This window comes from Pristiophorus japonicus, unplaced genomic scaffold, assembly GCF_044704955.1.
Source record: "Pristiophorus japonicus isolate sPriJap1 unplaced genomic scaffold, sPriJap1.hap1 HAP1_SCAFFOLD_858, whole genome shotgun sequence".
In the NCBI taxonomy this organism is placed as follows: domain Eukaryota; kingdom Metazoa; phylum Chordata; class Chondrichthyes; family Pristiophoridae; genus Pristiophorus; species Pristiophorus japonicus.
In genome coordinates, this window is record NW_027254781.1 from 104,796 (window position 1) to 130,406 (window position 25,611).

General features: G+C 46.1%; 1 protein-coding gene across 1 annotated transcript in view; it reads left to right on the top strand.

Moving 5' to 3' along the window:
- Nucleotides 1-25,611, top strand: part of LOC139257514 (uncharacterized) — a gene marked incomplete at its 3' end in the record, with an annotated part of 89,143 nt that overhangs the window by 16,519 nt on the left and 47,013 nt on the right. The window contains exons 4-5 of the mRNA XM_070874513.1: nt 15,839-15,889; nt 21,061-21,162. Coding sequence (XP_070730614.1) covers nt 15,839-15,889; nt 21,061-21,162 — 153 coding nt within the window. The remainder of the gene's footprint in view (nt 1-15,838; nt 15,890-21,060; nt 21,163-25,611) is intronic.

Below are 25,611 nucleotides of genomic sequence, written 5' to 3' on the forward strand. Positions count from 1 at the left end.
TCCTCTTGGGTGCCAGGCCACTGGCCCGGCCGAAACCCTCCCTGGTGGCCCAGTGGACCGAAGTTTTAAAATCGCGAAGGCTCTCCCCTTTAAGTGAAGGGGAGAGCCGTGGTGATGCGGCGCCACGATGATGTCATCGCGGCGGTAACTCCGCACCGCCCCCGACTTCTGTCCCTCAGTTGTTGCCACCGCCGTGTATCCGTCCCTCTCGTGTAGTCACCGCCCCCATTAAGAACGACTTCTGGATCCGAATAAAAAAAATACAACAGATTGGAATTTCGCTCGAGGCAATTTCAACCACAGTTGTGCTAAAAATAATTGAAACAGGGTGCGTGTGCCCTGTTTTGGGCGAGGGACAATTTTGGACCCATGCAGTCTACTGATAATTCAAAGTTGCATATTTTGTGCAGATAATTTGAGTTATTCAGTAATTTGAAATAAGCAATGTAAATAACATAGAAAAATGGTAATTTAATATTTTAATAAATGTGAAATATCAAACATTTGAATTAAGTGAGTTTGAGCTAAGAACAGACTGTAGGTAGCTTGAGTTTCTTTCAAAGAAGGGGAAAGTTTACAGATTAAAGCTCTATTTTGTCTGTGTCAGTGTGTTCCTCATTTATTCAGCCTCAGATACCGACAAAATTCCCACCATCCATGAGCAGAGGTTCCTTTAAATGGAGGACACGCAGACGACTGGAAAAAGTGACCATGGTTTCCTTCTATGTACAAGGCCTGCTTCTGGGTCATGCCCTTCGTTCTTTGCTTCCTTACATTGGAAGTGATTTTTCTTCCCTTTTTTGTTATTTCCTACATCAGACAAAGTCCAGTTCAGTCTGGGAACTGCCTTGCAGTGAAAAATTTCAAGATGTGCAACATTGATGAGCTTTTGTTATTACATCGATGGCACTTTAACCCATCTTCTTCTCCACACTTCAGTGTCAGTGTCCTCAGGCTTATGCTGGTCACTTTGGTCTCAGTTGACTCCCTTGAGCAACCTGTTTGGCAGCATCAAATGCTGGTTTTGATCAAGTGACCAGAGCTCTTTGGTTACTGTTCAGATAATCTGATCAGCCTTAGCACTGCAGAAAATTGTGGTTGGTCCTGAAATCCAACAAGAGTGCTGACTGCAAAACCTTCCCACTGTAGGTGGAGGAGCTTGCTCGAGACTGAGCGTATGGATGTTTGTTCACTGGAAGACAATTCTAATTAAAATGATGTCCAAACCTGATCCGCTCAGCTACAGGTACTTTGGGTTCCAATACTACACAGAAGCAAGCCTGCAGCTCCAAGGGAATTGAATGTAAGAAAACAGTGCTCCCAGGAACGTTCAACAAATGGGATACATAGCAATCTCCTTGCTTCCAGTGCTGTTCCCTCAGCATTTGAAAGTTCTATGATGATGGCAAAAAGACTATTGCCCTTCCTCCGGCTGTAGCAGTATCCTGGGGCATATGTTGCAGTGCTGGCATCAACTGAAAAAAAGACTTGCATTTATACAGTGCCTTTCACGACATCAGGATGTTCCAGAGCTTTACAGCCAATTAAGTACTTCTTTTTGAGGTGTAGCCACTGTGGTAATGTAGGAAACTTTGGTTATAGTAGAGTCCAGAGCACCTGAGGTAATTATATGTTTGCCTGTGACTGATTCATTCAAAACCAGATGTTACTTTACTGATCTCTGGGTAGATCTCTTCATCTTTTTGGAATAGGAGAAAGATGAGGAGAAGACGAGTTTGAATTTGAAGAACATTTTCAGGCAAAGGCATCTGGGCTACATCATTCCCTTTCCTGAATTAGCAGATATCTCCTTTGAAGAATACAATCCACAAGATGTCTCTCAATTTGAGTCTATTTTCTAATCTGGTCTGTTGCCATTCTGGATGACTCCTGTTGTAATTCTGTTAGGAATGCCTAAAATTCAAAATTTTCTATGTATTAAATTGTCACCACCCGTGTGGACAGCCACAATAATCATGTGGACAAATTGCCAATCCATTGTGTAGCAGAGCAGGAAGATCGCACAATGTTCTTAGAGCAGAATATTGGTGTGCTGAAACAACGCTTCCGCTCCCTGGACCGCTTTGGAGGAGCCTTGCAGTACTCGGCGAAGCGGTTGTTAAGATTTGTGGTGGTCTTCTGAACGTTGCACAACCTCACCACCAGCTATACAGTGAGCAGCTGAGGAGGAGGAGGCCGTTTCCCGCTATGCACAAATACACACCAACACAGCCGTCTGTCGTTCACCCGATTACAGGCAACTCTCGATTGTCCGTACACGAATCCAACGGAAAACCGTTGTAACGGGATTTAAAATTCTGTTGCTAACAAGTGAAAAGACAGCCTCAAATAATTTGGAAAAATCACCTTCCAAACACTGCGCATTTGTATTTGCTCATTCTCTCTCTCACAATCACACATTCTCTCTCCCTGGCCGAAGGGACCCCGTACCGGCCACTTCTGTCCCGGGCCGAAAAGACACGGCACTGGGTGGACTCCGGGACGACCTGCCAAAGGGTCTTTCACACACTCTCTCTCACTCACCATAAAAATCACCCTCCTCTGCCCTTGCTTTTCTGGTGTGTGTATGTGTGCGCTGTTGCAGCCGCTGTCTCTCGCGGCCGCCGCTGGTGTTGGGAACGGGGGCAGTGCCGGCACTGGGTTCCAGGCACAGACTTTAATCAGAAGACTGCTAACTTCACCAGCGTACCAGCAAACCAAGCACAGAACCTGTCCATGCATGCTGGTAATGTTCATTTTTTGTTACTGTTTGTAGCTGATTGTATTGATTCATTAAAGTTTTAACTTATAAATGTAAACTCGCCCTAACGGAAAAATCGTTGACCCGGAATAGCCCAATCCCTGAGGGACCCGGATAATCGAGAGTTGCCTGTAGTAACAAATTCAGTCCTATGGTTATAATCATTTTATTCTTTAACTTCAATATAAAAAGCAATTTACTAGCGGAGTGTGCTCACAGATAGAACACACAAACGTAGGCATGTGTCCTTTCTCGTGCTGCCTGAACAAAGGAAAACATTTTTATTTATACACTATTCTCTTTATCATACTGGAAGTAATCTTGCCTTATTTGGTAGCCTCCAGTCAAAAGTACCGTCCTTCAGCTGATGCACACAACTCTACGGCCCCGAAATTGATGTCCGGTAAGGCCCACCAATTTTTCGGCGGTTCCCTGGCGGTACCTACCTTTTTGCCACCCAGTGCCGCCGGGTCCTGTCAGGAGCCGTTTTCGGCGAGGTTGTGTGGGCGTCAGTGATAGGCAGCAGGAGTTGGCGGGCGGCAGGTGCAGGCCTCTCGAATCGGAAAACTTTGGAGGCCCTGCAACGCGCATGCGCGAGATTTGTTTTTTAGTCTTTTCACCTACCTGACGTCATTTCGGCCACGTTTGAGGCTGATGGGACATCTGCACATGCGCTTAAAACCATTCTCTTGCTGCTGTGAGTTGGAAAGGGGAGAGTGTGAGTTGGAGAGGGGACAGTCTTGTAAATTGAGAGCCACAAAGTCTTGAGCAGCCATTCCTTTAATCATTGACGATGGGTGGACAAAAATCTGCAATGGTGACTATCAAAACCAGGCCCAGAGCTCCCTGGCTTAATGAAGAGGAACTGGAAGAGCGAGTAATGGAGGTGGAGCGCAGGTATAAAGACCTCACCCAGGATGCTCGGTGGCAAGTCTCCACCACCACAATACCGATGCATTTGGAGGGAGATCACTGAGATCGTGTCCGCAATGGGCAATGTCGTGCAGGATGGGGACCAATGCAAAAAACGTTGGAACGACTTGGTGGCGGCAGTCAGAGTGAGTAAAAATGTATTGCCCCCCTCCTGTGCAAAAAGGTTGTGCACCAGATGTGTGAGTGTGTGTGAGGGGTATCAGCAAAGGGGCTAAAGGCCGCAACGTGGGGTTTGGAACGGAGTCCATACTGGCAAGCTCGACCAAGCATAGAGGCTGTGGCGCAAAGGCAAGCAAGGCGCCTGAACCCACCAGCAGCGAGCAACCAGCTGAGGATGCAGCACCGCTCTCTGCAATTCAGGAGATGATCCAGCTATCACGGACGAGCGTGCAGATAAGTCGTGATATGCTCCAGACAATGGCTGGGATAGCTGGCAGCATCGCCACGTTCACTCAGCAACATGATGCCAGGATGGACCGGCTCATTACTGTGTTGGAGCGCACAACCGAGACAGTTGAGGCGATGTGACGAGATGGCTTCTGGCCATGTAGTGCAAGCCCCCGACCTCACACCCTCAAGGCAGACAGGCCCGGAGGAGTAGCAAATCCCGGCGCCTTCGGTCACCTCCCCTGCCTTTTCACCAACATGCACATGTCTGCAGAGATCCCGCTGCCCTCCTGCACAACCTTGTCAACCAGAGGCAATGAGGGGCAGAGGAGCAGGATGCCACGGTGTAGGAGGGGCAAAGAAGAGGAGCTTGGGCATCGCTGCAAGGGGGGGAAGAGAGGTGGTGGTGCCAGATAGAGGGTGGGTGTTGGTAGTGGAAATGTTCCTAAATGTAATAATGTTATATAACCTTTGTTATTGTGCACTTGTAAATACACTTACATTGTTGACCCTCTTGGTCAGTGTCTCATTTTAACGTCATGTGTGGTGCCATGTGAGAAACACACATCTGTCCCTCAGGTCATCTGTTTTACCACAAATATCTTCCCATCCACATGACTTGGCTGTACAAAATGTGACATGCTGCATACTTTTGAGTTATTGATAATGATTTGGTCTTGGCCATTGTGGTTCTAAATGAAGGTGTGCCAGCAAGGTAAAAAAAAAAAGTTTCCATCAACTTAGACACATTTTAGTCACTTTTATCACATACCAATTAAACATGAGCACGAACAATAAACTAAAGCAACATCCAGCAAACTTTTTTCCAGCAGTCCCACTCATAATGCTGCAGAATCTGCACCATACCCGCGATGTGCAGCACTCGGAGCCCTTCTCCCTGCCAACCGACTCACGGCCAGCTCAGACCTGCTTTTTGCCAGTGGTCCTTCTGGGGGGCGGCAGGTCGATCTGAGGCCAGCATCCCTCACCAAAATGAGCGATTTGCAACATCCAGCATGGGCAGGCGGCACGACCAATCTCCTGCCGGGTGGAATATGAACGGCAGATGGGCGGTTCCGGAGGAATCACCCCAAAAAACTACATTTCCGGCGCAACCTTGGCAGCTGCGGGCACAACCTCCACCAATTACGGCCCCTACATTTCTCACACATCAACATTCGGTGGTTGACGTTCAATGTACCGTCCTTCAACCGGCTTGTAATTCAACATCCTCCTGCAAAAATTGCAATGGTATGTGATGGGAAGTTTACAGTATGGCAATACTATCAACATAAGAAGATAAGAAAGAGGACTAGGAGCAGGCTATACGGCCCCTCGAGCCTGCTCCGCCATTTAATACGATCTTGGTTGATCCGGTCATGGACACAGGTTCATTTCCCTGCCTGCTCCCCATAACCCCTTATTCCCTTATAAGAACATAAGAATTAGGAACAGGAGTAGGCCATCTAGACCCTCGGGCCTGCTCCGCCATTCAACAAGATCATGGCTGATCTGACCGTGGACTCAGCTCCACTTACCCGCCCGCTCCCCGTAACCCTTAATTCCCTTATTGGTTAAAAATCTACCTATCTGTGACTTGAATACATTCAATGAGCTAGCCTCAGCTGCTTCCTTGGACAGAGCATTCCACAGATTCACAACCATCTGGGAGAAGAAATTCCTTCTCAACTCGGTTTTAAATTGGCTCCCCCATATTTTGAGTCTGTGCCCCCTAGTTCTAGTCTCCCCAACCAGTGGAAACAACCTCTCTGCCTCTATCTTGTCTATCCCTTTCATTATTTTAAATGTTTCTATAAGATCACCCCTCATTCTTCTGAACTCCAACGAGTAAAGACCCAGTCTACTCAATCTATCCTCATAAGGTAACCCCCTCATCTCCGGAATCAACCGAGTGAATCGTCTCTGTACCTCCTCCAAAGCCAGTATATCCTTCCTTAAGTAAGGTGATCAAAACTGCACGCAGTACTCCAGGTGCGGCCTCACCAATACCCTATACAGTTGCAGAAGGACCTCCCTGCTTTTGTACTCCATCCCTCTCGCAATGAAGGCCAACATTCCATTCGCCTTCCTGATTACCTGCTGCACCTGCAAATTAACTTTTTGGGATTCATGCACAAGGACCCCCAGGTCCCTCTGGACCTCAGCATGTTGTAATTTCTCCCCATTCAAATTGTATTCCCTTTTTTTGTTTTTTTCCCAAGGTGGATGACCTCACACTTTCCGACATTGTATTCCATCTGCCAAACCTTAGCCCATTCGCTTAACCTATCTGAATCTCTTTGCAGCCTCTCTGTGTCCTCTACACAACCCGCTTTCCCACTAATCTTTGTGTCTTCTGCAAATTTTGTTACACTACACTTTGTCCCCTCTTCCAGGTCATCTACGTATATTGTAAACAGTTGTGGTCCCAGCACCGATCCCTGTGGCACACCACTAACCACCGATTTCCAACCCGAAAAGGACCCATTTATCCTGACTCTCTGCTTTCTGTTAGCCAGCCAATTCTCTATCCATGCTAATACATTTCCACTGACCCCGCGTACCTTTATCTTCTGCAGTAACCTTTTGTGTGGCACCTTATTGAATGCCTTTTGGAAATCTAAATACACCACATCCATCGGTACACCTCTATCCGACATGCTCGTTATATCCTCAAAGAATTCCAGTAAATTAGTGAAACATGATTTCCCCTTCTTGAATCTATGCTGCGTCTGCTTGATTGCACTATTCCTATCTAGATGTCCCGCTATTTCTTCCTTAATGATAGTTTCAAGCATTTTCCCCACTACAGATGTTAAACTAACCGGTCTATAGTTACCTGCCTTTGTCTGCCCCCTTTCTTAAACAGAGGCGTTACATTAGCTGCTTTCCAATCCGCTGGCACCTCCCCAGAGTCCAGAGAATTTTGGTAGATTCTAACGAATGCATCTGCTATAACTTCCGCCATCTCTTTTAATACCCTGGGATGCATTTCATCAGGACCAGTGGACTTGTCTACCTTGAGTCCCATTAGCCTGTCCAGCACTACCCCCCTACTAATAGTGATTGTCTCCAGGTCCTCCCTTCCCACATTCCTGTGACCAGCAATTTTTGGCATGGTTTCTATGTCTTCCACTGTGAAGACCGAAGCAAAATAATTGTTTAAGGTCTCGGCCATTTCCACATTTCCCATTATTAAATCCCCCTTCTCATCTTCTAAGGGACCAACATTTACTTTAGTCACTCTTTTCCGTTTTATATATCTGTAAAAGCTTTTACTATCCGTTTTTATGTTTTGCGCAAGTTTAACTTTGTAATCTATCTTTCCTTTCTTTATTGCTTTTTTAGTCATTCTTTGCTGTCATTTAAAATTTTCCCAATCTTCTATTTTCCCACTAACCTTGGCCACCTTATACGCATTGGTTTTTAATTTGATACTCTCCTTAATTTCCTTGGTTATCCACAGCTGGTTATCCCTTCTCTTACCGCCCTTCTTTTTCACTGGAATATATTTTTGTTGAGCACTATGAAAGAGCTCCTTAAAAGTCCTCCACTGTTCCTCAATTGTGCCACCATTTAGTCTGTGTTTCCAGTCTACTTTAGCCAACTCTGCCCTCATCCCACTGTAGTCCCCTTTGTTTAAGCATAGTATGCTCGTTTGAGACACTACTTCCTCACCCTCAACCTGTATTACAAATTCAACCATACTGTGATCACTCCTTCCGAGAGGATCTTTTACTAGGAGATCGTTTATTATTCCTGTCTCATTACACAGGACCAGATCTAAGATAGCTTGCTCCCTTGTAGGTTCTGTTGCATACTATTCTAAGGAACAATCCCGTATGCATTCTATGAATTCCTCCTCCAGGCTACCCCGTGCGATTTGAGTTGACCAATCGATATTTCGATTAAAATCCCCCATGACTACTGCCATTCCTTTTTCACATGCCTCCATTATTCCCTTGATTATTGTCCGCCCCAGCGTGAAGTTATTATTTAGGGGCCTATAAACTACGCCCACCAGTGACTTTTTCCCCTTACTATCTCTAATCTCCACCCACAATGATTCAACATTTTGTTCATTAGAGCCAATATCATCTCTCACAACTGCCCTGATATCACCCTTTATTAACAGAGCTACCCCACCTCCTTTCCCTTCTTGTCTATCTTTCCGAATCGTCGGATACCCCTATATGTTTAATTCCCAGTCTTGGCCACCCTGCAACCACGTTTCTTTAATGGCCACCAAATGCGGGAAGAATGTTCCCGATGTTGGGGAAGTCCAGAACCAGGGGACATAGTCTTAGGATAAGGGATAGGCCATTTAGGAATGAGATGAGGAGAAACTTCTTCACTCAGAGAGTTGTTAGCCTTTGGAATTCCCTGCCACAGTGAGTTGTTGATGCCAGTTCATTGGATATATTTAAGAGGGAGTTAGATATGGCTCTTACAGTTAAGGGAATCAAGGGGTATGGAGAGAAAGCAGGAAAGGGGTACTGAAGGAATGATCAGCCATGATCTTATTGAATGGCGGAGCAGGCTCGAAGGGCCGAATGGCCTACTCCTGCATCTAGTTTCTATGTTTCTAGATCCCTTGCAGTCAGAATCAGGTGAATTTATAATGGGGAATAAAGAAATGGCAGACCAGTTGAACAAACACTTTGATTCTGTCTTCACTAAGGAAGACACAAATAACCATCCGGAAATACTAGGGGACCGAGGGTCTAGCGAGAAGGAGGAACTGAAGGAAATCCTTATTAGTCAGGAAATTGTGTTAGGGAAATTGATGGGATTGAAGGCCGATAAATCCCCAGGGCCTGATAGTCTGCATCCCAGAGTACTTAAGGAAGTGGCCCTAGAAATAGTGGATGTATTGGTGGTCATTTTCCAACATTCTATAGACTCTAGATCAGTTCCTATGGATTGGAGGGTAGCTAATGTAACCCCACTTTTTAAAAAAGGAGGGAAGAAAGAAAACAGGGAATAATAGACCGTTAGCCTGACATCGGTAGTGGGGAAAATGTTGGAATCAATTAATAAAGATGTAATAGCAATGCATTTGGAAAGCATTGACCGGATCAGTCCAAGTCAGCATGGATTTATGAAAGGGAAATCATGCTTGACAAATCTTCTAGAATTTTTTGAGGATGTAACTAATAGAGTGGACAAGGGAGAACCAGTGAATGTGGTGTATTTGGACTTTCAAAAGGCTTTTGACATGGTCCCACACAAGAGATTAATGTGCAAAATTAAAGCACATGGTATTGGGGATAATGTGTTGATGTGGATAGAAAACTGGTTGGCAAAGAGTCGGAATGAACGGCTCCTTTTCTGAATGGCAGGCAGTGACTAGTGGGGTACTGTAAAGTTCAGTGCTGGGACCCCGGCTATTTACAATATACATTAATGATTTAGACGAAGGAATTGAATGTAATATCTCCAAGTTTGCAGATGACACTAAGCTGGGTGGCAGTGTGAGCTGTGAGGAGGATGCTAAAAGGCTGCAGGGTGACTTGGACAGGTTAGATGAGTGGGCAAATGCATGGCAGATGCAGTATAATGTAGATAAATGTGAGGTTATCCACTTTGGTGGCAAAAGCAAGAAGGCAGAATATTATCGGAATGGTGACAGATTAGGTAAAGGGGAGGTGCAACGAGACCTGGGTGTCATGCTATGTCAGTCATTGAAAGTTGGCATGCAGGTACAGGTGGTGAAGAAGGCCAATGGCATGTTGGCCTTCATAGCGAGAGGATTTGAGTATAGGAGCAGGGAGGTTCTACTGCAGTTGCACAGGGTCTTGATGAGGTCACACCTTGAATATTGTGTACAGTGTTGGTGTTCTAATCTGAGGAAGGATATTCTTGCTATTGAGGGAGTGCAGCGAAGGTTCACCAGACTGATTCCCGGGATGGCAGGCCTGACATATGAAGAAAGACTGGATCGACTAGGCTTATGTTCACTTGAATTTAGAAGAATGAGAGGGGATCCCACAGAAACACATAACATTCTGATGGGACTGGACAGGTTAGATGCAGGAAGAATGTTCCTGATGTTGAGGAAGTCCAGAACCAGGGGTCACAATGTAAGAATAAGGGGAAAGCCATTTAGGACTGAGATGAGGAGAAACTTCTTCACTCAGAGAATTGTGAACCTGTGAAATTCTCTGCCACATAAAGTTGTTGAGGCCAGTTCATTGTATATATTGAAAAGGGAGTTAGATGTGGCCCTTGCGGCTAAAGGGATCAAGGGGTATGGAGAGAAAGCAGAAATGGGGTACTGAAGTTGCATGATCAGCCATGATCATATTGAATGGTGTTGCACGCTCGAAGGGCCAAATGGCCTACTCCTGCACCTATTTTCTATGTTTCTATGTTTCTATGTTTCTATGAACACATTTCGGAAGCTGAATTAACCAATTTCCATATGCCAACATGTCCTACTTTATTTTTCATGGAATACCTTAACTCTTAGCAAAATGTTTTATATCCTCCTTTGTCATTAATAATCCTGGATTCCTCTTAGTGCCCTTGCTCTCGCCTTACCTTTCCTTATATTTTCAATGTCCCTTATTGACTTCCTTACACAACAGGCAGATAAATCCCCTGGACTTAATGACTTAAGAAAAGTTGCGGCAGGGATTGTGGATGCATTGGTTGTAATTTACCAAAATTCCCTGGATTCTGGGGAGGTCCCAGCAGATTGGAAAACTGCAAATGTAATGCCCCTATTTAAAAAAGGAGACAGACAAAAAGCAGGAAACGATAGACCAGTTAGCCTAACAGCTGTGGTTGGGAAAATGTTGGAGTCCATTATTAAAGAAGCAGTAGCAGGACATTTGGAAAAGCAAAATTCGGTCAGGCAGAGTCAGCATGGAATTATGAAGGGGAAGTCATGTTTGACAAATGTGCTGGAATTCTTTGAGAATGTAACGAACAGGGTGGATAAAGGGGAACCAGTGGATGTGTATTTGGACTTCCAGAAGGCATTTGACAAGGCGCCACATAAAACGTTACTGCACAAGATAAAAGTTCATTGGGTTGGGGGTAATATATTAGCATGGATGGAGGATTGGCTAACTAACAGAGAACAGAGAGTCGGGATAAATGGTTCATTCTCTGGTTGGCAACCAATAACTAGTGGGGTCACGCAGGGATCAGTGCTGGGACCCCAACTATTTACAATCTATATTAACGACTTGGAAGAAGGGACTGAGTGTAATGTAGCCAAGTTTGCTGACGATACAAAGATCGGAGGAAAAGAAATGTGTGAGGTGGGACACAAAAAATCTGCAAAAGAACATAGACAGGCTAAGTGAGTGGGCAAGAATTTGGCAGATGGAGTATAATGTTGGAAAGTGTGAGGTCATGCACTTTGGCAGAAAAAAAAATCAAAGAGCAAGTTATTATTTAAATGGAGAAAGATTGCAAAGTGCCGCAGTACAGCGGGACCTGGGGGTACTTGTGCATGAAACGCAACAGATTGGTGTGCAGGTACAGCAAGTGATCAGGAAGGCCAATGGTGTCTTGGCCTTTATTACAAAGGGGATGGAGTATAAAAGCAGGGAAGTCATGCTCCAGCTATATAAGGTATTGGTGAGGCCACACCTGGAATACTGCGTGCAGTTTTGGTTTCCATATTTATGAAAGGATATACTTGCTGGAGGCAGTTCAGAGAAGGTTCACTCGGTTGATTCCGGGAATGAGGGGGTTGACTTATGAGGAAAGGTTGAGTAGGTTGGACCTTTACTCATTGGAATTCAGAAGAATGAGAGGTGATCTTATTCAAACGTGTAAGATTATGAGGAGGCTTGACAAGGTGAATGCAGAGAGGATGTTTCCACTGATGGGGGAGACTAGAACTAGAGGGCATGATCTTAGAATAAGGTGCCGCCCAATAAAAACAGAGATGAGGAGAAATTTCTTCTCTCAGAGGGTTATAAATCTGTGGAATTTGCTGCCTCAGAGAGCTGTGGAAGCTGAAACATTGAATAAATTTAAGACAGAAATAGATAGTTTCTCAAACAATAAAGAGATAAGGGATTATGGGGAGTGGGCGGGGAAGTGGAGCTGAGTCCATGATCAGATCGGCCATGATCTTATTGAATGGCGGAGCAGTCTCGAGGGCCGTATGGCCTACTTCTGTTCCTGCAGAGTTTGCAGAAACGAAGTGGAGCGCGTTATTTAACCCCAATTTCTCGCAAGAGGTGAGATTTCTGCGCCTGGCGCAAAGTCTCGAGCTTCGTGACTTACCACCCCCAAATGCTGGTACTCAATTTTCCCCCATAATATCTTCAAAACATAGTTCAATTCTTCCCACTTGGTCCAAGTTTAAACATATTTTGTTTGTTCAATTTTATTTAACTGAACTTGGGCCTCTTATTGTTCTAAAAGAACCCAATATATTGTGCCTGAGTCCATTTATTTTTAATTTCAAAGAGCAATATTGTTGGACTGAGAGATCTTGTCAATGTTAATTCCGAGCCTTTGAAGGGCAAAATTTTAAAAATCGTCACCGTGCTGTTACGTTTGATGTTTCCCGATGTCTGCAGATAAATTCTTAAAACTGCTGGATCTCTTGCTATGCCATCAACCTCCATTATGGTCCATGAAACCATGGTCACTCACCTTGACCACTCATGTGAGGTAATTAAACTTCTTGCGGCACCTGATCCTGGTCCTGGGGATAACACTCGTCTCACTGAAGGCTTCAATTATCTCCTCCTGCAGCGTTCTGCTGTTCTGCCTGGAAAGCCTCCTGCCCCCCTGCAGACAGAGGAACTGACGGCATCTTTGAACTCCCAGGACCAAGGCCTCCAGTGCCGCATTGCAAAATCACTTTGCCCTCTTTCTTGGGCCATGGCTTTCTTCACAATGACAATGAGGTGCTTCTGCAGCAAAACACCTTCCCTTTATGTAGTGCAGAGAGCTTCGGCCAAACATTATTGGCCAGTAGACTGCACCTGATATTGACCCCCCTTTTTCAGTGCTGAGTCAGTCAGCAGCATGTTTAGTGCTGAGATCAGTGCTGCAAACATTATAATGAGCAGGCGGCAGGGGTTTTGTGTGACGCCTGCACCACTTTGAACGGATGTGGACACATTGCACTTCATGCTCCCTGCGCCCGGTTTTGGGCCCTATCCAATTTCTAGGCCATATGATTCTGAGAGGGCTTGATAGGGTGCATGCTGCGAGGCTGTTTCCCCTGGCTGGAGAGTCTAGGACTAGGGGACATTGTCTCAGGATAATGGTTGACCATTTAGGTTTGAGATGAGGAGAAATTTCTTCACTCAGAGGCTTTGTGAATCTTTGGAATTCTCTACCACAGACGGCTGCGGATGCTCAGTTGTTGAGTATATTCATTGTGGAGGTTGATACATTTTTAGACTCTAAGGGAATCAAGAGATATGGGGACAAATGCAGAATGCTGGAATCTGAAAAAAACCTGAAACTGATGCAAATCTCAGCGGGTCAGGCAGCACCTGTGGAGAGAGAAACAGTTAATGTTTCAGGTCGAAGATCCTTCATCAGAACTGGCAGTAGTTCAAAATGTAACAGATTCTTAAGGAAGTGCTGGGACCTTGAACATAAGAACATAAGAAATAGGAGTAGGCCATTTGGTCCTTGAGCCTGCTCCGCCATTTAATAAGATCATGGCTGATATGATATTGGGCTCAGATCTAATTCCCTGCCCACTCCCCATAATCCTTCACACCCTTATCGCTCAAAAATCTGTCCATCTCCACCTTAAATATATTCAATGAAAGGGGAGGGGCGTGGAAAGAACAAAAAGGAAGGCTTGTGATAGGGTGGAAGGCAGAAGAGATTTAAGGGATGATGGGCCGAATTGAGATGGTAATAGCACGTTACGAAACAGAAGATAGGGTGTGAATGGCGGAATAATTACCAGCTGCCATGGGAAGTAGAGAGAAATAAAATAAAAATAAAAAAGTGGGAGTTTTTGTAAAAAAAAATGGGAGGAAAGGGAATAAAATGCGGGCAGAGATTATGGTCTGAAATTGTTGAAAACGTTGACCTCAGAAGGCTGTAAAGTACCTAAACAAAACATGAGATGTTGCTCCTTGAACTTGTGTTGAGCTTCATTGGAACAGTGTAGGAGGCCGACGGAGAGGTCAGAGTGGGAGTGGAACGCTCCGTCCTCGGGAACACCTCATCTTTTGTTTAGGCACTTTACAGACCTTCCCTTTTGTTCTTTCCCATGGCAGCTGGTAATTATTCTGCCATTCAGACCCTATCTTTTGTTTCCTAACTTGTGCTATTACCATCTCAATTCGGCTCATCATCCCTTTTGTCTCTCAAATCTCTTCTGAATTCCACCCTATCACAGATCTTCCCGTTTGTTCTTTACACCACCCTTGCCCCCCCCCCCTCCCCCTGCCCCCCCCACCCCCCATCCCCCTTTCAGGCCCCAGCACTTCCTTAAGAATCTGTTACATGTTAAACTATTGCCAGTTCTGACGAAGGGTCATCGACTTGAAACGTTAACTCTGTTTTTCTCTTCACAGATGCTGCCTGACCCGCTGTGAATTCCAGCATTTTTTGTCTTTTTCAAGCGATATGGGGATCAGGCAGGAAAGTACAGTTGAGGTCGAGGAGCAGTCAAGATCTTATTGAATGGTGGAGCAAGCTCGAGGTGTCGTATGGCCTACTCTTGCTCCTATTTCTTATATCGAAGTTGGCGTGCTGCCTGCATTGCAATCAACGGACATAGGTTAATTGCACATCGCGATCCCCACGCCTGTTTTCAGGCCCATCCAATTTAACCCCCATAGACTTTTGAGAAAGTCAGCCCAGCTGGTTCGAGAATTGACTACTGAGGCAGGTCAAGAAATAGTTAGAAATGCATAATGAAATGTCTTAGACACTGTGCAATTTGGAAAAATATAGTTAAATGGGGAGAGAGTTGTGGTAGTGTGATAATTTAATGGAGGGGAGGGTCTGCTCAGAATTTACTCTATATTGGCTGTGAAGACATTGTTGGTATTGGGTGTAACAAAAGCATAACCATGGGGGCGATCAGGTAGATAGATGCAAGTCATACCAAATGTTTTTACTGAGCGTTATACCCACCTCCCAAAGAATGATAACAATGGAATTATGTACCGCTCCTGCTCTGCGATACTTCCATGATCTGACTGTGCCAAAATATGAGGACTATTCAGCTGGAATCTGCTCTGATATCCTCCCAACTCTTTATACGTGGATGCGTTTCCAGGCCATGGTGTATTTACTGTGAAAGTTTTAATTAAAATCTTAATGTAAAAGCAAAAATTGTGTGTAAATGTCTAAATATGGTCTGTATTGCAAATGCATTAGTGAGCTTTTTCATAGTTTCCATATTTTTTTCAGAAATTTTTCGCAATAGTGCTAGAAAGATTCAGCATGCACCCAAAATAAGACCACAGCTTGTGTCTCACTGAAAGGCTGGCAATTGAATCTCCTCTAAAGATTAGAGCTAATTTCTGGATTTGTAGTGAGGAGAGGCACTTCTAGGGATTTAATAGGATGGACAATCACGGCCTTAGGATTTTCCGATCAACACTCCCGATGAGTACCCCTCCTTGCCACGAATGCTCAATTAGGGAATTAATCTAAAGGTGATCTCTTAAATTTTAGAATATGTATTTATTTATTTTGAGTAGAAGTTTTATGTTTTACTGATTGTTACAAAGCTTCAGCCAATGGGCACAAATGATTTACTATTTTTTTGAGCGAGTAAAACTATTTTGCTTCACTCAGGACCTGACTAAAGCAAACTGCAGACAAGAAATGGCAAAGATTCCTCAAGTTGTAAGTACTCATTAAATTAAATTTTAATATGCTACAACTGTATTTTGCTCATTTGTTGGAGGTAAATTGTCATAAACAGCAGGGATTGATTTAGAAGAAAATTATACTGGAAATTAAAAGATATTGTATCTGCAAGGTTGTATCCATTATTTTCTAAATGACCTGAATTATAATCTATAGTTATAATGAACTGTGGTGTTAGTAACTGAATGGTTGCTGAATATTGTTCGTTTATCGCAACAGAATGTAAGTTTGGCACTTCAAATATTTCACGTTTGAATTTGATTTCTGATCAAAAGTTGGTTAGTCGCAAAGTAGGGAATTATGAGTAAAGTTGTAATTGTTCAGCACTGACCATAATTTTGGAAGTACTCAGAAACCCAGAATCATTGCCCGTTATGTATTGCTGATCACTTCTACAGATGCTTCAAATGAGCCTTCTTCACATTCCTATACTCTCTTCTAGCTACCGCCAATGTGGCCAAATTGAGTTAAACGAAACGGGTGTGAGTACATGTTCCTGACTTTCATGGCCATGTTCAAACATTTGTTCAAACAGTTAATGAATTAACCTGTGAATTTGTAGAAACATTGGGCCCAAGTTTCGAGCCGCGCCTAGAACGGCGCAGTCCCGACCTGGACACCCGTTTTTCGCGCCACAAAGTGCGCCTAAAAAAACCCTCCAGGTTCTCCACCTCCCTGCAGGTCCTCTGGCCCTCTGCGCAGCGCAGCAGGAGCTGTGGAGGACGGAGCCAGGTCCCTGCGCCGAAAACAGTGCTGGGACCTCTGCACATACGCGCAAGTACAGTAGCTCCAGGCGCCGGAAACTGTGTGGGAGCGACCCGAAGCACGCAACCCCTAGCCCTGGCCGAATGGCCTCACTGGGGCTGCGTGAATAAGGCTCCTCCCACGGCCAGCTCCTGCTTCCTCCTGACCCGACTCGACTCCCGCTTCCCGCCTCCAGACCGGACCCGACACCCGCGCTCTTTCCCCCCCCCCCCCCTCCCCGGACCGGACCCGACACCCGCTGCTCTCCGCCCCCCCCCCGCCCGCCTCCGGACCGGACCCGACACCCGCTCTCCCCCCCCCCGCCCCCCTCCGAACCGGACCCGACACCCGCTCTTCCCCTCCCCCCCCCCCCCCCGCCCGCCTCCGGACCGGACCCGACACCCGCTCTCCTCCCCGCCCCTGGACTGGATCCGACCTGACCTCCCTCCTCCCGACCTGACCTCCCTCTCTCTCCCTCCCTCCCTCCCCCCCGACCCGAACCTCCCTCCCTCCCTCCCACCACCCCCCCGACCCGACCCAACGCCACCTACCTGCAAATCTGGTGCTGGGGACGGGCCCTGCCCGAAGTCTCGGGCCCGGCCCGTTCAGCCTCCCCCCCCCCCCCCCAATCCCCTTCCCCCCCCCCCACCCCCCTCAATCCCCTTCCCCTCCACCCCCCTCAATCTCCTTCTCCCCCACCCCCCCCCCCAATCTCCTTTCTCCCCCCCCCACCTCCCCCAATCTCCTTCCCCCCCACCCCCCCAATCTCCTTCCCCCCCCACCACCCCAATCTCCTTCCCCCCCACCACCCCAATCTCCTTCCCCCCCCCACCACCCCAATCTCCTTCCCCCCCCACCACCCCAATCTCCTTCCCCCCCACCACCCCAATGACCTTTCCCTCCCACTCCCCCCAATCTCCTTCCCCCGCACCACCCCAATCTCCTTCCCCCCAATCTCCTTCCCCCCCCACCACCCCAATCTCCTTCCCCCCCACCACCCCAATCTCCTTACTCCCCCATCTCCTTTCTCCCCTTTATCCCCTTCTCCCCCCCTTCTCCCCTTCCCTCCCCCTCCACCCCCTTCCCTCCCTCTGCTCCCCCCCTCCTCCCCCTCCCCTCGCTGTCAGAAACACAGACACTGACAGACAGAGAATGAGAGACAGAGAGATAGAGACACTGACAGAGACACACTGATGGGGGCATCCCAGCACGCTGTTGGAGGGCTCCCGGTGCTGCAGTCGGTAAGTAGAAAATGTTTTATTTATTGATTTAAAAAAAAAAATTATTTCTTATTAATTTTTTTTGATTGATTTATTGGTTGATTTATTGATGTATTTATCATTTATTATTGATGATGGCTCTTTATTTGTAAAACTGAAGTGTTTAATGTTTGTAAACTTCCCTTTAAACACCTCCCCCCACCATTCCCTACGCCTGATTTGTAACCTACGCCTGATTTTCTAAAGTGTGGACAAGGTTTTTTCGAGCATACAAAAATCTTCACTTACTCCATTCTAAGTTAGTTTGGAGTAAGTTTTCACTCACGAAACTTTGAAATCAGGCGTAAGTGGCCGGACACGCCCCCTTTTGAAAACATTTTTTTGTTCTAAAGTGAAACTGTTCTAACTGACTAGAACTGGAGCAAACTAAGGCCCCAAGTTTCCACACGCGGCAAAACAGGCGCCCTCCGAGCTGGGCGCTCGTTTTTCGCGTGGAAAACGCAACCTGAAAAAAAACGCGCTATTCTCGAGCGCTTTGCAGCTCGATGTCAGCTTGGCGCGGCGCCCAGGGGACGGAGCCTACCACTCGCGCCGATTTTGTAAGTAGGAGGGGGCGGGTACCATTTAAATGAGTTTTTTTCATGCCGTCAACCCTGCGCGTGCGCATTGGAGCGTTCGCGCACGCGCAGTGTGAAGGAAACATTGACACTTGGCCATTTTTGTAGTTCTTTGTAGCTGTTCAATTTTTAACATTTTTTAATAAAGCCACATTGCCCTTCCATGATCAGCACTGAGGCTTCTTGCAGCAGTGAGAAGGCTGCAGGAAGCCTCAGAAGTTGAGGCAGCCGTTTCCCGACAGGCCCGACTGACGGCAGGGGGGCCTCCCCCCCCCCGCCCCCCGCCTGCTGCCGTCGGGAACGGCTGCCTCCTCACTGCCTCCTCCCCACCCCCTGCCGTCGGGAACAGCTGCCTCCTCCCTGCCTCCCCCCCCCCTGCCGTCGGGAACGGCTGCCTCAACTTGTGAGGCTTCCTGCAGCCTTCTCCCTGCCTTAAGCACTTTCACACAGGTAGGAACATGGTTTATTTAATCTTTTCTTTGCTTATAAATTTTTATTCAGGTTGGAATTATTTGTATAATATTTGTATAAGTATAACGAAGGATTTATTGTAGAATGTAATGACTTCTCTTCCCCCACCCCCCCCACCCCACCTCGTTCCAAATGTCTAATTTGTAACCTGCGCCTGATTTTTTAATCTGTAGACAAGGTTTTTTCAGGCCTACAAAAATCCTCACTTGCTCCATTCTAAGTTAGTTTGGAGTACGTTTTCACTGTGGAAACTTTCAAATCAGGCGTCAGTGGCTGGACACGCCCCCTTTTGAAAAAAAATTCTGTTCCAAAGTGAAACTGTTCTACATGACTAGAACTGCAGAAAACTTAAATGTGGAGAATTGCGATTTCTAAGATACTCCGTTCTACACCAGTTGCTCCTAAAGATCAGGAGCAAATCATGTGGAAACTTGGGGCCATTATTCTGTCTCCTCTGTTACCATATAATCAGTACTATCTATGGTGACTGATGTATTGAAGACCATTACGTTGATAATTAGAAATTGGAAATTAGTCTTTCAGACTCGAGCTCTGGGGAGGAGAAGAATTATTTCCTTGCTATCCCTGAGCCCCCTTTGGCCAGTCACCACAGGTTCAATATCTGTAGCCCAGCATGAGTATCTAGGTTCCTTAGACCCAAGCCAAGTCGTTGAGTGTCTGTTGATGGTCTTTCAAAAGTTAGAATTTTGAGGGGTGGAGATTTCTAGGATGTAGACCTTCACTTACTTGTAACGACTACTGTAGACAGCCTATACCATGCTCAATGACGCAGCTCTGAGCACTTGTATACATTCGTAGAAGTTCATTTTGCAGCTATCAGGTACTTTTAAAATTCAACAAAGTTCCAGTTCATTGCAAAAACTTAATTTCCTGGTCAAGAAACTTAAGCAATGGGACTTATGGATTGATCGGAGCTTGCAGGAAATTTCCTGACTTCATACTACTAGTGGGAAATCTCACCCAGCTGAACAATTTGGTCAGAAAATGAGGTACAAGCCTGATTTTCTGATATGCATACCTGGCAGACAAGGCTTCCTGCTAATAATGCAAAGTTTGAAAATTAATCCCCTTTATGTGAGAAATGCTTTAAGATATACCATGGGCATGGTTCTCATACCATTCAATATAAAGTGCAAGAAAGAGAGATGAGAATACAGCCTAAGTCAAGAAAAATGGTCAAAGGGATTTAGGGTTCCAGGTACATTCATTAAAAACTAGATTGTAGTTGCAATTGGGACACTGGGCTTCATCGTATGAGTTAAGAGTGCTAAAGGAAGGGAAGTATGCTTGCAGATATAGTTTGCAGTGTTGCATTCAGTTTTGGATGCTTCACCTTGGAAAGGATATTGACCTTGGGATCTGGTGATGGTTTTTCGGGTTGACAATTGAGATGAATTGGAAAAATAATTAAAGGGGAAAATTTGAGGGCTATGAGGGAAGAGCAGGGGAGTGGGCCTAATTGTATAGCTCCTCATAGAGCCGGTACAGGCACGATGGACCAAATGTCCTCCTTCTGTGTTGTATCATTCTATGATTTAATGCAGAATTAATTGAGCTATTTAATATACAAATAAATGCTTGACACCTAGGGGTACTAAGGGATATGGAGAAAGGACAAGGAATTGGGGTTAAAAAGATGAAAAGCTGCCATGACTAATAAATATTCAATGGGGCGAAGGTCTATTCATCGTTCCCAACTTCCAACATTACTATTTTAAAAAAGGGCTTGATCCAAGTATTAATGATAGATGGAAAGATGAAGAAATAGGGATCATATAATACTGTAACATATTCTGTGTTACTGCTCTAGTACATGTTAAACTGATGTTTGAATGTATAATAGGGCTCTCTCCATAATCAGATATTCTATGTGAGGACCGGTGGTCACAAGGAATCCTGGTCAGGAAATTTTCGGAGCTCAACTCCTGATTTCCACCCACTAATTTAAATGAATGGACACTCAGGCTGCAGGCTCATGATTTCCCAACCAACGCTCCCTACAAACATTGCAACTCGAAGGGAACACCCAGTTGATGAATCAGCCATAATATGTTCTCCTCCTATGTTTTCAAAGCTGAGAGAAGATCTTGAGAAACTAAAAGAAAATGAAAAAGAAGAAGTCTTTCAGAAAATGATTGCAAATTGCAAGCGGACATCATCATCATCTGATTTGAAGGTAAGTGCTTCATGACTGCCCAATTTCTGTATTCATAATATCGACTAAATTGCAAATCATTTGCAATAGCAAAATAAAGCATTCTGGCTGACTATAATTTATACATAAAGCCTTAAAATTAAGTAGTGTGAATACTAGAGTATGAATACATTAAATATTTGTACACTAATAGTCACTGTGTGCAGTTCTGGTCATCACATTACAGGAAAGATGTGATTGCACTGGAAAGGGTGCAGAGGAGAGTTACCAGAGTGTTGACTGGACTAGTGAATTTTAGATATGAGGAAAGATTTGAGATGTTGGGCCTGTTTTCTTTGGAACAGAGGAGGCTGATGGGAGACCTGATGGAGGTGTATAAAATTATGAGGGGTCTGGATAGAGTGGATAGGAAGGACCTGTGTCCCTTGGCAGAGGGGTCAACAACCAGGGGGCATAGATTTAAAGTCATTGGGGGGAGGTTTAGAAGAGATAGGAGAGGAAATTTCTTCACCCAGAGAGTGGTGCGGATCTGGAATTCACTGCCTGAAAGGGTGGTAGAGGCAGAAAGCTTCACCACATTTAAAAAATACCTGGATATGCACTCAAAGTGCCGTAACCTACAAGGCTGGAAAGCGGGATTAGGCTGGATAGCACTTGGTCGGCCGGCGCGGATGCGATGGGCCGAAATGGCCTCTTTCCGTGCTGTAAATTTCTATGTTTCTGTGGGCCCGAGTTTGGTGAATGTACCACTGGCTGCCACCGAGTTTTCTTGGCGGTCTTCCTGTTTTTTCAACACTCTCCCCTCTGACCGAGTTGGTCAGGTCCTCATGCCAGCAGGGAGAGAAGTCCGCTGGGGAGCATCCGTTGGCGTGCGGCGCCGCCAAAAGTCTTCTTGCCCACTCCCTCCCGAGATTGGTCTGGGCGGTCTTCCACTCCAGCAGCAGAGACCGCCACGTGGAGGCAGGTCTTACCTGAATGGTAAGTATGAAGACCTGCAAGAAAAGGTTAGTGAAATGGTTTTCTTCATTTCTTTTGCAACGATTTTGTTGAATGGGGTCCTCTGAAGGATTTGTAATAGTTCCTTTTTAATTTGTTGAACATTTTTTTTTCAGCTCCCCCACCCCCCCCGCCCCCCGCCCCCCCTCCCTGGGCCTGACTCTGTCCTCGGCGTTGCTTTGCCGAGGATCGCATTTGCTGCCCAGATTCGGTGTATAATGCCCGTTTTTACGGCTTGGCGTTTTTTTTTCTATCAAACTTCTGCCCAAAGTTCCATCAGGATCATGGTGATCCTTTCGACGGTACATGGGTGGACCAAACTTGGGCCCTATGATTCTATGAATCCAGCCTGCCCAGCCAGTGGGTCAACATGAAGAAGGAGAGGAAAATGAAGAAGAAACATTGTTACTCAATTTCAAGCTTCTAGTCACCAGCTCAGATACTGTGGGGCCGAAATTTCCCCTCGCCCAAAACCGGGCGCATGCATCGCATTTGAGTGTCTGGTACCACTGATATGGATGGGGTGGCATTAAGATAGAGATTCGGCTTATTTGGGCCAGAAACGGAGTGGAATGGTAATGCCTGGTGGTAAGGGCTGCTTTTAGCGGTGTGGCTGCGGAGTGGCGTTTGCACCGCAAAATTCCCCTCCTATCCATTTAATGCTAATGATCATGCTAACGATGCAGCTGCTCCCTGGCCTTAAAGGACAGGCTTTGCAGCTGTGTCTTGAGTTCATTTTGACCCGCATCCGAGGAGATGGCTGCAAGGGGAGATTTGAGCAGGGGGAGGCGCTTCAGTGACGCAGAACTCGAGACTCTAATCGAAGCTGTGGAGGGAAGAAGATGGCTATTCTTCCCTGAAAGTGGTGGGAGACCAACTCGAGGTGTCTTCACTGAAGCCTGGAGGGAGATAACGGAGGAGGTTTCGAGGACGTTCATTACCAGCAGACCCCCAGCCAATGCAGGAAAAGGCTAACCGACCTTATGCAGTTGATGAAAGTGAGTACATGTTCCCCTAACTCCTCACATTACATCTGCCGCACTCTCCTTCACCTTAACTTGTTTCTCACCAACACTACTTAGTAGCTGAAGTGCCTGTTGATTGCTAGGCCTGTATGTGTACACACTCACAATGGAGGATGCCATACATCTGAGATTCACAGCTGCATTTAATGGACCCACACTTGCACTCATTGCCAAGGCCTCGGGAAACTGAGACTTACCAATCCTTCATTGCTTTCAAGGCCAAGGTGGCACAAAACCACGCGACCAATAAGACACTGGGGGGCGAATCCCAAAATGTGCTGCTCACAGATTTTGAGCAGAGGGTGCAGCGGCTAGTGGGCGCACACATTGGTCTCCCTGTGGCTGCTGGTTGCTCCGATGGCGCTCGGGGCTGCGTGGGTTAGTGACTGTAATGCCATCTCTCCCTCACAGTGCAATGGCCTACTTGACTGTTGCTTATACTTCTGTGAAAGCTGCTTGCTGCATGATGCAATGGAGCTCCTCACCCTCATGGCGCCCCTTCTCCCTTTTATGCTTGCAGATGATAACCCCAGTGTCATCATGAGCGATACAGACACCCTTGACTCAACTGGCAGCCACAGTGAGGAGGAGACACTTGACACCCTCGATGATCTTGGCAGCGTGTCGGATGAGGGAGATGGAGAGGGGGAGAGCTCTGCCAGCAACAGTGCATCTCTGCTTCCTACAGTCCCACGCACCAGCTCAGATACTGGGAGTCCGCGATCGGATAACATAGATTTAGCAGAGGGGTCTGCACTGGATGAAGCACCGGGACCTTGTGGGCTACAACATCTTGAAGGGCCAAGAAACATAGAAACATAGAAAATAGGTGCAGGAGTAGGCCATTTGGCCTTTCGAGCCTGCACCACAATTCAATATGATCATTGCTGATCATGTACTTCAGTACCCCATTCCTGCTTTCCATATCCCTTGATCCCTTTAGCAGTAAGAGCCACATCTAACTCCCTTTTGAATATATCCAATGAACTGGCATCAACAACTTTCTGTGGTAGAGAATTCCACAGGTTAACAATTCTCTGAGTGAAGAAGTTACTCCTCATCTCGGTCCTAAATGGCTTATCCCTTATCCTTAGACTGTGACCTCTGGTTCTGGACTTCCCCAACATGGTGAACATTCTTCCTGCATCTAGAATTTTATATGTTTCTATGAGATCCCCTCTCATTATTCTAAATTCCTTTGAATATAAGCCTAGTCGATCCAGTCATTCTTCATATGTCAGTCCTGTCATTCCAGGAATCAGTCTGGTGAACCTTTGCTGCACTCCCTCAATAGCAAGAATGTCCTTCCTCAGATTAGGAGACCAAAACTGTACACAAAATTCAAGGTATGGCCTCACCAAGGCCCTGTAAAAACTGTAGTAAGACCTCCCTGCTGCTATACTCAAATCCTCTCGCTATGAAGGCCAACATGCCATTTGCCTTCTTCACTGCCTGCTGTACCTGTATGCCAACTTTCAATGACTGATGCACCATGACACCCAGGTCTCGTTGCACCTCCCCTTTTACTAATCTGCTACCATTCAGATAATAACCTGCCTTCCTGTTTTTACCACCAAAGTAGATAACCTCACATTTATCTATATTATACCGCACCTGCCATGTATTTGCCCACTCACCGAACCTGTCCAAGTCAACCTGCAGCCTCTTAGCATCCTCCTCACAGCTCACACTGCCACCCAGCTTAGTGTCATCTGCAAACTTGGAGATATTACATTCAATTCCTTCATCTAAATCATTAATGTATATTATAAATAGCTGGGGTCCCAGCACTGAATCTTGCGGTACCCCACTAGTCACTGCCTGCCATTCTGAAAAGGACTTGTTTATTCCGACTGTTTGCTTCCTGTCTGCCAACCAGTTCTTTATCCACGTCAGTACATTACCCCTAATACCATGTGCTTTAATTTTGCACACTAATCTCTTGTGTGGGACCTTGTCAAAAGCCTTTTGAAAGTCTAAATATACGTCATCCACTGGTTCTCCCTTGTCCACTCTACTAGTTACTTCCTCAAAAAATTCTAGAAGATTTGTCAAGCATGATTTCCCTTTCATAAATCCATGCTGACTTGGACCAATCCTGTCACTGCTTTCCAAATGCACTGCTATTTCATCTTTAATAATTCATTCCAACATTTTCCCCACCACCGATGTCAGACTGACCGGCCTATGACAGCCTCGGGTGCCATCTCTCCGGGGAGGCGAGTGCGCTGCTGAGTCCTGATGATGAGGGCTCAGACGAGCCGATCGATGTTGGGGCTTATGAACAAAGGGTGGGGGCCATGCATTCCAAGCTCTTGGCAGCAATGCAAGGGGTGCCCGAGAGGCTGTTGCAAATGGTGAGGAGCATGGAGGAGTGCGCCTCCTGCATTGTGGACAGCTCTGCGCACACCATTGGGACCATCATTGCCAGTGTGTAGATGATGGCGGA